Here is a 15,344-nt window from a genome sequence, read left to right as displayed (position 1 = left end):
TGTTAACTGGGGACTGAATGAGATAATGCCTATGAAGAATTTAGCCCAATCCCTGGCACGTATTACAAGCCTTCAATAAATTTTAGAAGGTTTTTTAAAATTTAAGAATATGGAATCAAACTACATGCTTTTTTTGCTTGCTTTGATCACCTAACAGTTTATCTTTTCATGTCATTAAATAGTCCTTTAAGGAATTCCCTGACGGGCCAGTGCTTAGGACTGTGCATTTTCATTGACAAGGGCCCAGGTTCAATCCCTGGTTGAGAAATTTAAATCCCACAAGCTGCGGCACAGCCAAAAAAAAAAAAATAGTTCTTTAAAACAGTGGTTTTCAAACTTTTTAAGCGACAGTAATCCTCTAATCAAAATCTTTGGAGGACATCAAATAAGTTAATCAGTTAAAAGATGGTATTATATATTAAGAATTTTGACCCTTTATCATATATAATGTATGGATATTAAAACTGGAGATTGTAAAGTAACATGGGAAAATGTTTTCAATGGCAAATAAACAAGATAAGTAACTTGGCTGTACTTCATGATTACATTTGTAAGGTGAGTACAGATAAGCACAATTTAAAATTAAGAAAATTGATGTTAAAGTTGTGAGATTGTGGCATTTTTTAAATCCCTTTTTGTTAACTTACTAGGCTCTGTCCCAACATTTATAAATGCCCACATAATACAGACTATTTCTACCTGCGTGACTCAGCAGCACCTCACACTCATTTTCAGAGCCGAATTCCTTGCCTTCACTTTCAAACTTGTTTTTCCTTGTTACTGTTTCTGTGAGTGGCATCGCTGTACTCATGTCAGTTAGGCTTAAAAGTGGGGTATGAGCAAGCAGCTGTGATACCTCCTTCAGCACAGTGTCTATTCATCCTGCTTCCTCAGTACTCCTCCTTGTCTCTTCCTCTCCATTCTCACTGCCACCAGCCTGGTTCAGACCCTTTCTGGTCCTCCCTTCAGTCTCTCTCATATTGCCTCAGATTAATTTCCTAAAATACAAATCACTCCCTTATTCAAATCTTTAGAAGTTTTCTGTTGTCTGCCACATAGGGGGGTATTCTCCACTATCTTCCTCCATCTTAACTGTCCAACTTCATATCCCACTGATCCCCATCATGAACTTTGTGCTACATCCAGAGTGGACTACTAACCATTTGCAGAGAGTCTGGAGCCTTTGCCCCAAGCCATTCTCTTTGCCTATAATGCTTATTGCCTTTTCTCTGTCAAAACCCTCATTCAAGACCCAATTCATAACTAACTTCTGTATAAAAAAGAATAAACTACCAATACATGTAATAATGTGGTGAATTTCCAAAAACATGTTAAGCGAAAAGCTAGAGACAAAAGCATACATAGTGCCTGAATTCCATTTATATGAAATCCTAGTACAGATAAAAACTAATCTGTGGTGATAGAAATCAGAAAACAGTTGCTCGAGGGTGGGAGGAAGAGAATTGACTAGAAGGGGACATGAGAGAACTTGGGGGGTGATGGAAATGTTCTCTGTCTTGTTTTGGGTAATGGTACACGGGTGTATACAGTTGCCAAAACGCATCAAACGGAACACCTAAGGACTATGCATTTAGTGATTTGCATCTTGTTTGTTCAGTTAATTATAACTGAATTATTTTTATTGCCCTAAGATATCTGTGACAAATATTTGACAAAGCCTTTCATGTGAAAAAGTTAATTGCCTCTGAGTCCTAATTCAGAACTGTTTTTTGTCTCCCTTTTGGGACTTTACACATTCTAATTTGTATACACACACACACATCTTGCTCACTAGACTGGAAGCTTTCTCAAAGCAGAAATCACTACTGGCAGACATTTGTCTTCAGGTAATTCCTAGATTTCTTGGCTCAGTACAGAACTATTGAATAAATGTATTCACACTGACCCTTTTCCTTTCCATTTTTGGGGTGGAGTAGCCTGTAAGGAAACTAAAAGGGAAGATCTGGCTATTCAAAATTCAGGTAGTCAACTTCAGAGAAATTAAAATTTCACTCTTTTTTTTTACTTGTATTTTTGATTTTTAAATCACTGTTTCAGTGAATAAGAAATGTTACAATAAAGCTTCACTTGTTTGCTCAAATTTAATTCTTATGACACTTAGATATGCTAACTTCTCTGAAATTATAATTTGTACCTGAAGAAGTAAATATTTTTAAGTTATATTTTAAATCATTCCTTTGGGAATGAAAGCTAAAGTCATAACTTCACCAGAAATGGCATATATGTGCCATTTGTGCCACCACTTTCCCCATCGCAGCCCATGGCAGACTTCATCAATCATGGCATCTTTCCTGTTGAGCCCAAACAGCTTCAAAATCCTTTTCAGCCTCATATTCCAGACAGCTACACTCAAGACTCTAGGATTTGGGTTGGGTGGCTTAAGATTCCCAGGATGGGGTGAACCTGGGGGGAGCTCCAAGCTGTTTCTTCCTAGGTAACAAATTAGCCATATACAAATGAATCTTCCGCTTAGACTGGAGAGCAGTTGAAGACATTTGATTGTTAAAAGATGGGGAAGATAGGGCTTCCCTGGTAGCGCAGTGGTTGAGAGTCCGCCTGCCGATGCAGGGGACACGGGTTCGTGCCCCGGTCCGGGAAGATCCACATGCCGCGGAGCAGCTGGGCCCGTGAGCCATGGCCGCTGAGCCTGCGCGTCCGGAGCCTGTGCTCCGCAACAGGAGAGGCCACGACAGTGAGAGGCCCGCGTACCACAAAAAAAAAAAAAAAAGATGGGGAAGATAGCATCTGAAGTGTTAAGTGTTAAATTCTTTCAGTTTTTTTTTTTAAAGCATATTAGACCGGGTTTTAGATCTAGGAGTGGTTTTAGGAAGGTCACACAAACCCTTTGGCTCCTAGTTTTTTCAGTTGAAACAAATTTGAACTAAATATCCAATAGAGTGCTGTGTAATTCTAAAGTTCTGCAATATAGGTTACAGACCACATATTTGTAGTCAAATCATGTGTTTAAGATTTAATAATATAACAGGAAAATAAATTGAAAATACTGATTAGCATATGTGGAAATGGTTTGAAAACTGCCAGGTGTTGTCAACTTGCAGTGTTGTGTAAATTCATACCTGTGGTATGAGCAAAATGAAATTTGATTTTAAAGGAATAACGCCATACAGCTTTATCTTCAACTCGGAAAGAGGGAAAAGACTTTTTTCCCTCCTTATTACTCATTTTAGATTTGGAAGGGACTCAAGTCAATGAATCCAACCCTAACTGAGATGTGAAATCTTTTTGTCTTTTTTAGCACCTTCTAGCCGTCATGGCGACTTCATCTGAAGAAGTTTTACTGATTGTAAAGAAGGTGCGACAAAAGAAGCAGGATGGAGCTCTGTACCTCATGGCAGAAAGAATTGCTTGGGCACCTGAAGGCAAAGATAGATTTACCATCAGCCATATGTATGCAGATATTAAATGTAAGTCGGCTATACTAAGTCTGATGTATGTCATATTTGTTAGTAACTTTATAAGAAGACTGATTATACAGTCTCTGTGGGGTTTTTATTATAATGTCAAAAAATCAACTGTATAAAAATAATTATAGAGTAGGATCATTGAATATATATTATTCTGTAACCTGTCTTTTCTACAATAATAAGAGTATGTACAGCTTTACATGTGTAAATCTACCTCACATAAAGATCTCCACACATACCATCTTTTTTTTTTTTTTTTTTTTTTTGCGGTACGTGGGCCTCACTGTTGTGGCCTCTCCCGTTGCGGAGCACAGGCTCCGGACGCGCAGGCTCAGCGGCCATGGCTCAACGGGCCCAGCCGCTCCGCGGCATGTGGGATCCTCCCAGATCGGGGCACGAACCCGCGTCCCCTGCATCGGCAGGCGGACTCTCAACCACTGCGCCACCAGGGAAGCCCCATACCTTCTTTTAAGAGTTGCATAATAGTCCAGTGAATGGATTTACACTTATGTATTTAACCAGTCCACTATTGAAGGACATTTAGGAAGTTTTCAGAATTTTGTTATTGAAAACAATGTTGCAGTATTGGTCTATGCACTAATATTTTTTTGAGGTTTTATGTATGGAATACATCCCTGCAGTGGGCTTACAGGTTCAAATGGTTCATGCATTTAAAATCTTGATAGATGGACTTCTCTGGTGGCGCAGTGGTTAAGAATCCCAACTGCCAATGCAGGGGACATGGGTTCAAGCCCTGCTCCGGGAAGATCCCACATGCTGCAGAGCAACTAAGCCCGTGCACCACAACTACTGAGCCTGTACTCTAGAGCTCGCGAGGCATAGCTGCTGAGCCTGCATGCCACAGCTACTGAAGCCCTTGTGCCTAGAGCCCGTGCTCCGCAACTAGAGAAGCCACCGCAATGAGAAGCCCGCGCACCGCAACAAAGAGGAGCCCCCACTCGCCACAGCTAGAGAAAGCCCACGTGCAGCAACGAAGACCCAGTGCAGCCAAAAATAAATAAATTAATTTATTTTAAAAAAAAGCTTGATAGATGATGCCAGATTGCCCTGGCATAAAATTATATCTTTTAAGTAAAGTCGTCTAATCTTTGGTTATGTGGCCATCCATCATCTGTTGAGAAAATAGACTTAGTTTTATACTAAATGTAGATGGGAGGAATACAGAGCATAATATTTTTATATCCTTTTTATGATTTTCAGGTATGAAAGCTAACATCAAAACCCCTTCTCTTTTCAAATTTGCAAAATTAACTTTGAATTTATTACCCAAAGGACATGGTACTTTGTGGCTCAATAATAATTAGGTTTAAAGGCACCAAGTGAATCCTGGGATTTAGAACCTGTACTCTGAAAGGGATTTCTGCAATTCACCTAACTAAAAGATCTTGAATAGGAGGGACCCCAGGGGAGTTGGGTAACAAAGCCCTCAACAAATTGTGGTATCTTAACTGTGACCATTAATATGGATTCATTTATTTTCCTGGATATGAGATTCTTCTCCTAGATAAAATCCTGAACAGATTTCAAGGAACATGACACCTCAAAACATAGACAATCCTCAACTTGCAAGTGGTCAGTTTACAAATGTCCTTTGTGTATAAACAGTTGCCCTAAGGACTTACCTCTAATTTGCTGCTGGAAATGACCAAGATCATCTTTCTCCACTGAAATAACTGAGAATCTTAATTTTCAAAAGGAAATACTGTTTAAAATTCATCATAATTCAGTACTGCCTAAGCTATCTGGTCTTTGTCCACTCTCCTGGTAACACTACTTCCTTTCAAACCTTTGTTTCTGTGGAGAAATGCCTCACCAAGTTTCTAATAGTAGTCTTAACAAACTAACATTTGTTCTACAATAGACTCATAAATTAGGAACTGCCTGTATTAGCATTTCTCTTAAACGGGAAGCTAGCCTTATACCTTTGCAAGACACATACTCAATATGATACTTACAGCATGCAATAAAGAATATGCCTTGGGCTTCCCTGGTGGCGCAGTGGTTGAGAGTCCGCCTGCCGATGCAGGGGACGTGGGTTCGTGCCCTGGTCCGGGAGGATGCCACATGCCGCGGAGCGGCTGGGCCCGTGAGCCATGGCCGCTGAGCCTGCGCTCCGCAACGGGAGAGGCCACAAAAAAAAGAATATGCCTATCTTCTGTATTTCAACAATTCTTCTCAGCTATTGGGGAGGAGAGCACATACCCAAATTTAGATCTGCACCAGATCAGTTTTCATTTTAAGCTGAATATTTGAAAGAATGCTCATTTCTGAAAGAAGCCATTGAAAGTTGTCAATAATACATTACTAAGGTGAAAATTAGCAGTTAGATAGTTAAAAAACTTCAAAAGTAGGCCTCTCAGAGGCACGAGCTAAGATAGAGCAAGAATAAAGCAGTGACTGAGAAGAGATAGTAGAGAGGAGTGATAGTTTGTTTTGGAGGTATGGGATAATGGAACAGGCTGGCTGACAGTGTAAATTGCTTCATATTGCTCTTTTTGGCAGTAAGGTATTTCATCTAAACTGTTGGTTTGGAAGCAGCATTTTCATTGAAAAAGTTCCTGTTTGTTTAAGTGTTAGTAGGTTGCTTGGGGCAGAGAGCTCTAGGTAATGTGTTCACACTACCATTAGTCACCCATTTAGTGAGACAAAGCCCCTTCATCTGTTTCCCTTATGAAGAAGACAAGTCACGAGGCCCACTTTTTAAGAATACAAGATCTCTATTATGTAGGTATATTTTGACATTTCCAGCTCCAAATTAGTATGAAAATCTTCAAAGTTACAGAAGAGTTTAAAGAATAGTACAATGTATACATGTATATTGTATACCATCTAAATATTAGTAATTTTGCCATATTTGCTTTTTTATGTGAGTGTACACTTTGACTGCTTATAATTTTATGACACCAAGAAAATTTTAATAAATATCCAGACCATTGTTGCATTTCCCCAGTTGTCCAAAGTTTTTTATACCTGTGATTTTTTTTTTTTTAAACCAATACCTAGTCTAGGTTCATGTATGTAGTTGTAGCCTCTTTTGTCTGTTCTTTAAGAGTATGGGCTTGTAGAATATCACACAGTCTGATGGTCTCCTCAAGGTTTTGTTTCATTTTTTTCCTGTATACCTGTATTTCTTATAAAAGTCAGGTCTACAGGCTTGATTATACTCAAGTTAGACATTTTCAGCAAGAACAACACATAAGTGGTGGTGTTGCTATTCTGTCACCTCAGAAAGCCCATAGTGTCAGGTTGTTCCATTTTTAATGAGGCTAAGTTTGGTCACTTGGTTAAAGTGCTGACACCTGATCTCTCAAATGTAAAATTATGTATTTTCCTTCGCAATTAGTAATTAGGCCATGGGCTATGTTTTGGAGTTTTTTGAATCGTGACAAATCATTTTTATTAATGATATTGTCAGTTGGAAGCAGCTATTCAGGGTGGATTCAGGACTCTGGGTTGGCTGTTTAGAAAGCTTTTAAGAAAGCTGCCCAATTGAGTGGAAACCAAAGCCCTTTAGTATCCGTAGGTGGAAGCAGTGGGTGAGAAGTGCCACACAAAAAGGATACTGAAGAAGGAAGCCAAGTGCTAGCAGCGAATTTGTTGAACCATGCTCTGGTTATATGGGATTATTTGAGAATTGTACATTTCTGCTGAAGCATCAAGATTGGAATAGGGCAACTAAAGCCCAAAGGAAGCCTGAGTCTTGAGAGAAGTAACTTATTGTATGACTTTCCACAGTGTGAGTGTCCTTATCTAACTAGCCTCATGCTTCTTTTTAGGCCAGAAAATCAGTCCAGAAGGAAAAGCTAAAATTCAACTTCAGCTGGTCCTGCATGCAGGGGACACAACTAACTTCCATTTTTCCAATGAAAGCACAGCAGTGAAAGAGCGAGATGCAGTGAAAGACCTTCTTCAGCAGCTGCTGCCCAAATTCAAGAGGAAAGCAAATAAAGAACTGGAAGAGAAAAACAGGTGAAGGAGGAAAAGAACAGCCTTTTAAAGAGATGCTAGGTTCTCACCAGTCAAGTAATAGTTTATTTCTCACCCTTGTGTTTTGACAGTGTAGTTTAGGAAAATATGGGCTTCGTTATCTTTACCTCTGAGTTTGGTTATTAACTTTAGCATCTTACTAGCTTTGGCTTTCGGCAGATGAGATAAACTCAGACGAACTGCCTCAAACCTAACATCTGATTAGGAACAGAACTGCGATTCGAAGGTGCTAATAAGGTCCCTTAATTCTCTAGTTCTCTGTCACAGAGAAGATACTAAACCATTAGAAATGTGTATGTGAATAAGAAACCTGAAAGTAGTCATACTGTAAAAAAGTTGAGCAAACATTCTAAAATAATGAGAATCTCTGATAAGATGAATTGTCTTTCTGTGCTTATGGCTCCAGGTGCTTATCACCATGAAAAACTAGTTGCTAGAAAATCTCTCTTCCCCATTCACCTTTTTGTGAAAGAATACAGTACAGTACAAATACAGCCTTTGTATCACTGGAATATAGGGATGAATAAGACCAAATCCATGCCTTCAAAGAGTTTAGCCTTTGCTTCTTCAGACTGACTTCTGTTTATCTGCACTTACATTTGTTCCTCCAAAAATGTTTTTTTGCTTTTAATTACAAATGAACTAAATGACCTCTGCCGCTCAGTCATCACAAAATGAAAGTTGGGTGTTTCATGTGGCTAAAGTCTTTTTTGAATGTTACCTAAATGGTGTTTTATTCTAAAAGTTCAATATGTTCGATATATTCTATCACCAGAATGCTGCAAGAAGATCCTGTTTTGTTTCAGCTTTATAAAGACCTTGTTGTGAGTCAGGTGATCAGTGCTGAGGAATTCTGGGCCAATCGTTTAAATGTGAATGCAACAGAGAGTTCTTCCACATCTAATCATAAGCAGGATGTTGGCATTTCTGCAGCATTTCTGGTATGTGACCCTTCTAGATTTCTAAAGGGAAAAAACCGTGGTATATGTGTTAACGATGCCACTTCTTTTGTAAAATTTAGCATTTTCTTCAAGTAAATTAGTGGATACTTCAGTATCCATGGTATTCTTCTAAAATAATTTTTAAAATACATACAGTGTCCTTTTTAATTTATATATTTTTTGCCAGTTATATTTTCTTAGTTTTCTGGACTTGACCCTAGTATGCTGGAAATCAAATGGACTTTTGAAAAAGAATCTTATAGCAACTGGACTAATGCTTACTTCCCCTATTACTTTTAAATTTAGGGCTTTCAGCTACCTTTTTTTAATGATTGCAATATTTTACTTACAATGCGAAGTTTAAACGTATAATGACCACCAGGTTATAAAAAAGTAAGATTTGTAAAATGTATCTTAAGAGGAAAATTGAGACTACCTTATGTGTGGAATTAGAAAGTGACGGTAAAACCAAAGCAGTATTTATACATTTAACAAAAATTTGAGTAGCAGTTACGTGTTTGGCATCTTTCTGAGTGCTTAGCAGTGAATTGAATTAATAAGGCCTTCTAAAGAAACCAATCAGATAATATTTAACTACTTAGTAACCAAATAGTTAAATATTTGGTAACTGTATAAGTTTTATGTTAAATCTCCACTAGATATCTGCCTTTGGCCACACTTAAATGTGCCTGTTTGACCATGTTGTATTTTCAAAAAGCAGATTTTACAGTTCACTAAAATTATGTGAAACCAGGTCAGGCTTCTGTGAGCCCTGTCTCTATGCCAAAAGTATAGGTGAGGGACTTATCTCTGTCTGTATTTCATTCAGAGAGTCTATTTTTCCACCTTTGTCCAGTGTTCATTGGGTTCTTAGACATCTTCCCCCAATATTCTAACAAATACAGATATATATGTGGTCTTTATTTTAGGCTGATGTCCGACCCCAAACAGATGGATGTAATGGTCTGAGATACAATTTAACGACTGATATCATTGAGTCCATATTTAGGACCTATCCAGCAGGTAAGAAGAATCAGTTCTTTCAGATAGTTAAAATATTTGTTTGGATGAATTCAGTAATGTATCATTGAAAAGCAAAAGGCTTTACCTTTATTCCTGATGAAGTGCTATAAAATATGTAAAGTACGTTATCCAGTGCCTGACATGTGGTAGATACTAATGACTTAGCATATAATGTGCTGTCATCAATCCATTGGTATGATGACTTTCCCATTCTTTCCATTGGTGGTTCTTAAACTTTTTTTCTTTAATATTTAAGTTATTTTTTCTTTTTTATGTATATATTTATTTTTGGCTGCATTGGGTCTTAGTTGCGGTGCATGGGCTCTTCGTTGCAGCATGCAGGCTTCTCTCTAGTTGTGGCCTGCTGATTTTTCTCTCTCTAGTTGTGGTGTGCAGGCTCCAGAGCACATGGGCTCCAGAGTGTGTGGGCCCTGTAGTTTGTGGCACACGGGCTCTCTAGTTGAGGTGTGCGGGCTCAGTAGTTGCAGCACGCGGGCTTAGTTGCCCTGCAGCATGTAGGATCTTAGTTCCCCGACCAGGGATCGAACCTGCGTCCCCTGCATTGGAAGATGGATTCTTTACCACTGGACCACCAGGGAAGTTCCTAAACTTTATATACCCTTTAACATACATGAGTAAGATGACATGCTCCAGAGGCATCAATAAATGAGTCTCTACAGCACTAACTCAGATCATCCTTCATTCTGCCTCCCTTGCAGAAATCATCCTAAAAGTATAAATGTTTTGATTCTAGCTCTAGTGATTTACGATGTGCAGCCAAGGTTGAGAGCAGCTGCTTCAGTCATTCTTCTAACTAAACAAAGCTCTCAAGCTATACACTATTCTCTCTTTATACTTCCTCACTCCTGCCCCTTTAGTCCTTAGGAAACATCTCTCTCCCACAGGACTCAGCTCAAGCATCACTTCATTGCCACTTCTGTAAAATCCTGACTATCTTAGGCAGATATAAGCCCCCTCCCCATTCCTTCGATAGGGCTCTGTGTCTTACCACATTATAATGTAATTATTTTCTTATCTTTCTGATAATAACATAATTATGTAGTGTTTACTGTGTGCCAGACACCATTCTAAGGCCTTTATGTATATTAACTCATTTAATCATCACAGATAGTACCTATGAAGTAGGTACTATCATTACCCCCACATTACAGATGAGGAAGCCAAGATAAAGAAAGATTAAGTAATTTGTCCAGCATCACACAGACAGTAAGTGGCAGACCTAGAATTTTAAACTTAGGCTCTCCAGCTTAAGAGACCTAAACCTCTTAATCTCTTTACTTATTGAACAATGTGTAAGCATCTGGAGTACTGAACTGATAGTCCAGTGGGTTATGGAGATCTTTATTTATTTCCCCAGCACCTAACATGATGCCTTGGATTAAAAGTGTCCATATGTAAGTGATCAAATAAGCAGATTCAAGTCTCACTCCAAAAAGCTTGGTGTTTCCACTAAAACTTTGAAACTCGTTAATTTTCTTGGTACAAAATAAGGTTTTGTGGGACTTCCCTCGCAGTCCATTGGTTAAGACTCCGCACGCCTAATGCAGGGGGCCCAGGTTCGATCCCTGGTCAGGGAACTAGAGCCTGCATGCTGCAACAACGATCCTGCATGCCTCAAATAAGACCTGGCACAGCCAAATAAATAAATATTCAAAATAAGGTTTTGTTTGTAATTTGTTAAGATTCATAAAGGTAGTGCCTCACCTAATCTCTCAAGTTATATTTTATATTTACAATTATTATATACAGTTTGTAAAGTTGAATACTTTCATAATCTAGTTTTGCTGTTAGTCTATTTTGAAACTAATTTGAGGGGTTTTAAGAATTGGAAATTCACTATGTAACTATTATGGGTTTTTTTCACAGTAAAAATGAAATATGCAGAAAATGTTCCCCACAACATGACAGAAAAGGAGTTCTGGACACGTTTCTTTCAGTCCCATTATTTTCACAGGGACCGGCTGAATACTGGGTCAAAGGACCTCTTTGCAGAATGTGCCAAAATAGATGAAAAAGGTAACCGTTTATCCTTGACACACATTTATTTATTTATTTATTTTAAAAAGACATTTATTCAGGGCTTCCCTGGTGGCGCAGTGGTTGAGAGTCCGCCTGCCGATGCAGGGGACGCGGGTTCGTGCCCCGGTCTGGGAGGATCCCGCATGCCGCGGAGCGGCTGGGCCCGTGAGCCATGGCCGCTGAGCCTGCGCGTCCTGAGCCTGTGCTCCGCAACGGGAGAGGCCACAACAGTCAGAGGCCCGTGTACTGCAAAAAGAAAAAAAAAAAAAAAAAGACATTTATTCAGCGTCATGATCAGACTGTTACATTTAGCAATCAACAGCATGGGTGCAAAAAAAAAATCTATATTAAAACCCTTTGTTGGAATGCTTTACACTTTACACAGAACAGAAACTAAAATAACCTGTTATACAATTAGTCACAAATACAGTCCTCGAGTTTTTTTGCACATACACATGAGTATTGTCTAAAACATGTCTTCTTTATAGCAGCTAGGCCCTGCCACCACTGTGCTTGGCAGAGTTCACAAATCTGTTGTAACCTGTAGCTTCCCTGTCACTTCTCTGGCTCTCCTCTCCCGCTAAGCTTTGTTTCCTGGCAGTAATCAAAACCTTCTGCCACTGCCGTAGCTACTGCTGCTGCTGGAACAACCTTGGTTTCGGGGTTTGGCAAAGTATTGGCCTCCACGACCGTAGGGGCCAGAACTACTGCCTCCAAAGTTTCCTCCTTTCATGGGTCCAAAATTTGAAGATTGATTGTTGCAACTGCCAAAATCATTGTAGCTTCCACTGCCTCCAAAACTGCTTCCATCATTACCAAATCCATTACAGCCATCCGCACTGCCACCATATCCCCCACCACTGCGGCTGCCACCAAAGCCACCTCGACCACTGAAGTTTCCTCCACGACCTAAGTTGCCATTCCCACCAAAACCCCCTCCACGACCACCGCCAAAATTTCCAGAACCACTTCGACCTCTTTGGCTGGATGAAGCACCAGCCATCTCTCGCTTAGATAGGGCTTTCCTTACTTCACAGTTGTGGCCGTTCACTGTGTGATATTTCTGAATGCCACCAACAAAAATGTTTTTCACAGTTAAGTGGGTACCAGGTCTTTGAGAATCTTCTCTTGAGACGGCCCTCTTTGGTTCCACCACTCTTCCATCCACCTTGTGTGGCCTTGCATTCATGGCCGCATCCACCTCCTCCGCAGTGGCATATGTGACAAACCCGAAGCCTCTGGAGCACCTGGTGTTTGGATCCCTCATTACCACACAGTCTGTGAGCGCTCCCCGCTGCTCACAATGGCTCCTCAGACTCGCATTGGTTGTTTCAAAGCTCAAACCTCCAATGAAGAGCTTCCGCAGCTGTTCGGGCTCTTTGGGTGACTCTGACTTAGACATGACGGCAGTGGAGGGGGCGGGGAGACGTCAACGATGCTTACTCGGCGGCGTCCATGGGCAGAAACACACTCTAGCATTTAATTTGCTGCTCTCGTCATTAATGCTGTTAGTGATTTTTTTTATTTCTGAGAAAGGAAAACTTAATCACTTTTTGTTTCATTGATTTTCTAGGGTTAAAAACAATGGTTTCATTGGGAGTGAAAAACCCACTACTTGATTTGACAGCTTTGGAAGATAAACCATTAGATGAGGTAAGTAGTAGTAAAAGGATTTACGAGAGAAAACAGTCTTTTCCTAGTCTTCAACATTTGTATAATTTTAAAATTGCCTTGAGTATAGATATTCTAACTTGTTAGAAGGTAAAACAAACAAAATACTGTTATTTGGAGTGGTTTATCAAAAGTGCTTTTCAAGAGCACTGTTTATTATTAAGATTGCCTTGGAGAACTGAAATTTCCATATGAATTGGTAAAACATTTTTTAAAAGAATTTTCTAGCTCCCCCATCAACAGTTGCCTAGGTATTAATGAAGGTTTAACACGATGTTTTTTATGCTGTATCTAACATTAATCTAAATAAATGTGCCTAAATATTATTATACAGGGAAAAGTTAACATTGTTGGTTGCCCACTATTTGCCAGATCTTGAGCACAGTCATGACCCTTACCCTATATTAGCCCCAATATGTTTCAACAGCTAGACCATCAAGTATGAGCACCTACCTCAGCATCGTGACTCCAGACTGAGAAGTTTATCCAATCACGGAGAAATAGGTGATCCCTTCTGATCAAGGCTAATTCTATCCCTGCCTCTATCTTCTAGGCTAGGAAGGAACCTGCTTTCCTCAGGTATTCTCTTGACACTGTTACCTTTTAATTTTCTTGCCCTTCCTTTGGCTACTATTCTGTTGGCCATATAAACATGCTCATTCCTTCCTTCCCCCCCCCTTTTTCCTCTTGGTGTATGCATGCACCTGGTGAGAAAACCAATGTTAAAATTGTGTCCTATAGTCTAAATTATTAAATTAACAGAAAGTAATCCTTGATGTCCCAGTGAGTCATTTCCCTAATGAAATTCAGTTGTTTTCTTGAAAATTCTCAGCATTCAGTCACTTCCTTGGTGAATCTCAACACGTTACAAATGTGGCCTTCTTTAATCACCTGGAGAAAATGAAGCTTAAGATACAGCTTAAGGGACTTCCCTGGCGGTCCAGTGGTTGAGACTCCGCGCTTCCAATGCAGGGGGCATGGGTTCTATCCCTGGTCGGGGAACTAAGATTCCACATGCTGCGCAGCGTGGCCAAAAATAAAATAAAATTAAATTAAAATTTAAATATTTTTTTTAAAAGATACAGCTTAATATGATGGAGGGGGAATTTAATTTTTTTTTAATAAAAATGGTGGTATGTTGTGCATACCTTTCTTCACTTTTCCTGTTATCACTATCAATCTGAGCTAAACATACCACACAGTTGTTAAGTACATAGACTTACCTGGCTTAAACTGTAGTTTATAAACATTTTTCTAAGTTTTCTTGTAAATGAGGTTAATAGTTCTGACCTTGGGGAGGGGTAGCAAAATTGGAGAGATGTTGTTTAAGGGTACAGACTTGCAACTAGTGTTCCCTTGTAAGGATATATAAAAATTTATATATCCAATCCTTTTAATTAAAATGTTGGTTGATTCAGTTGTTCCTTTAATGCCTCTTTTTCCCCTGTCATCCTCTAGTAGTTCTGTCCCAGGATACAGACTTGAGCCTCCTTGTAAATACATCTTTCCATTCCATTGCTTCAAATTCTAATTATGTAATGATGACTCCCAGTTAGTCCTGGTCTGTCTAACCCCAGAACTCCAAAATCATATATCCAACTCCCTACTTGATATCTTCACTTAGGTAGTTCACAGACACCCTTCAACATAACATGTCCAAAATAGAACCTTTGATTCCCATTCTCAAAAACCTATTTCTTCCTGGGTCATCCGTATGTCAGTTTAAAAAAAACAAAACCATTACCATGGACTCAGTTACTCAAGCCAAAACCTAGGAGTCTCCTTGATTCCTCCCCTTTCTTCACCTCCAACATTCAATTGATAAACAAGCACTCAACAACACATCTCTGATCTGTCTATATCTCCTCTGTCTCCGTAGACATTTACACCCTCTTGCTTTTAGGGTACCGTTGCTTCATGGCTTGCATTAACCTCCTAATTGATCTTCTTATTTCAACGTTTATTCCCTATAGTTTATTCTTCCCTAGCAGTCAGAGTTACAAATCAGATCATAATGCCCCCCTTATGTAAAACTCTTCAGTGGTTTCTCATTGAACTTAGAATAAAATCAAAACTCCTACCGTGCTGTTCTTGATTTGGCCTCTGCCTACTTCTCCCTCAGTTGGGGCTGTTTCCACTCGATTCGTGCTCCAAACATAATTGCCTTCTTTAAGGTCCGTATCAAGCTTTTTCTACCTCAGGGCCTTTGCACTTG

General features: G+C 39.5%; 1 protein-coding gene and 1 pseudogene across 2 annotated transcripts in view; one reads left to right on the top strand and one right to left on the bottom strand.

Moving 5' to 3' along the window:
* The window catches only part of GTF2H1 (general transcription factor IIH subunit 1), a 32,137-nt gene that overhangs the window by 4,951 nt on the left and 11,842 nt on the right, over positions 1-15,344 (top strand). For both annotated transcript variants that reach the window (XM_027115249.1, XM_027115248.1), the window contains exons 2-7: positions 3,278-3,446; positions 7,244-7,436; positions 8,230-8,395; positions 9,325-9,418; positions 11,306-11,455; positions 13,032-13,111. In XM_027115249.1, coding sequence (XP_026971050.1) covers positions 3,293-3,446; positions 7,244-7,436; positions 8,230-8,395; positions 9,325-9,418; positions 11,306-11,455; positions 13,032-13,111 — 837 coding nt within the window. In that variant the 5' untranslated portion in view covers positions 3,278-3,292. The remainder of the gene's footprint in view (positions 1-3,277; positions 3,447-7,243; positions 7,437-8,229; positions 8,396-9,324; positions 9,419-11,305; positions 11,456-13,031; positions 13,112-15,344) is intronic.
* On the bottom strand, positions 11,721-13,020 carry LOC113624942 (heterogeneous nuclear ribonucleoprotein A1-like; annotated as a pseudogene).

This window comes from Aethalodelphis obliquidens, unplaced genomic scaffold (genome assembly GCF_003676395.1).
Source record: "Aethalodelphis obliquidens isolate GAN/ISIS:26980383/991018 unplaced genomic scaffold, ASM367639v1 scaffold14, whole genome shotgun sequence".
Lineage (NCBI taxonomy): Eukaryota > Metazoa > Chordata > Mammalia > Artiodactyla > Delphinidae > Aethalodelphis > Aethalodelphis obliquidens.
Note: the sequence above shows the minus strand (reverse complement) of the source record. Positions and strands in the feature narration are given on the sequence as shown.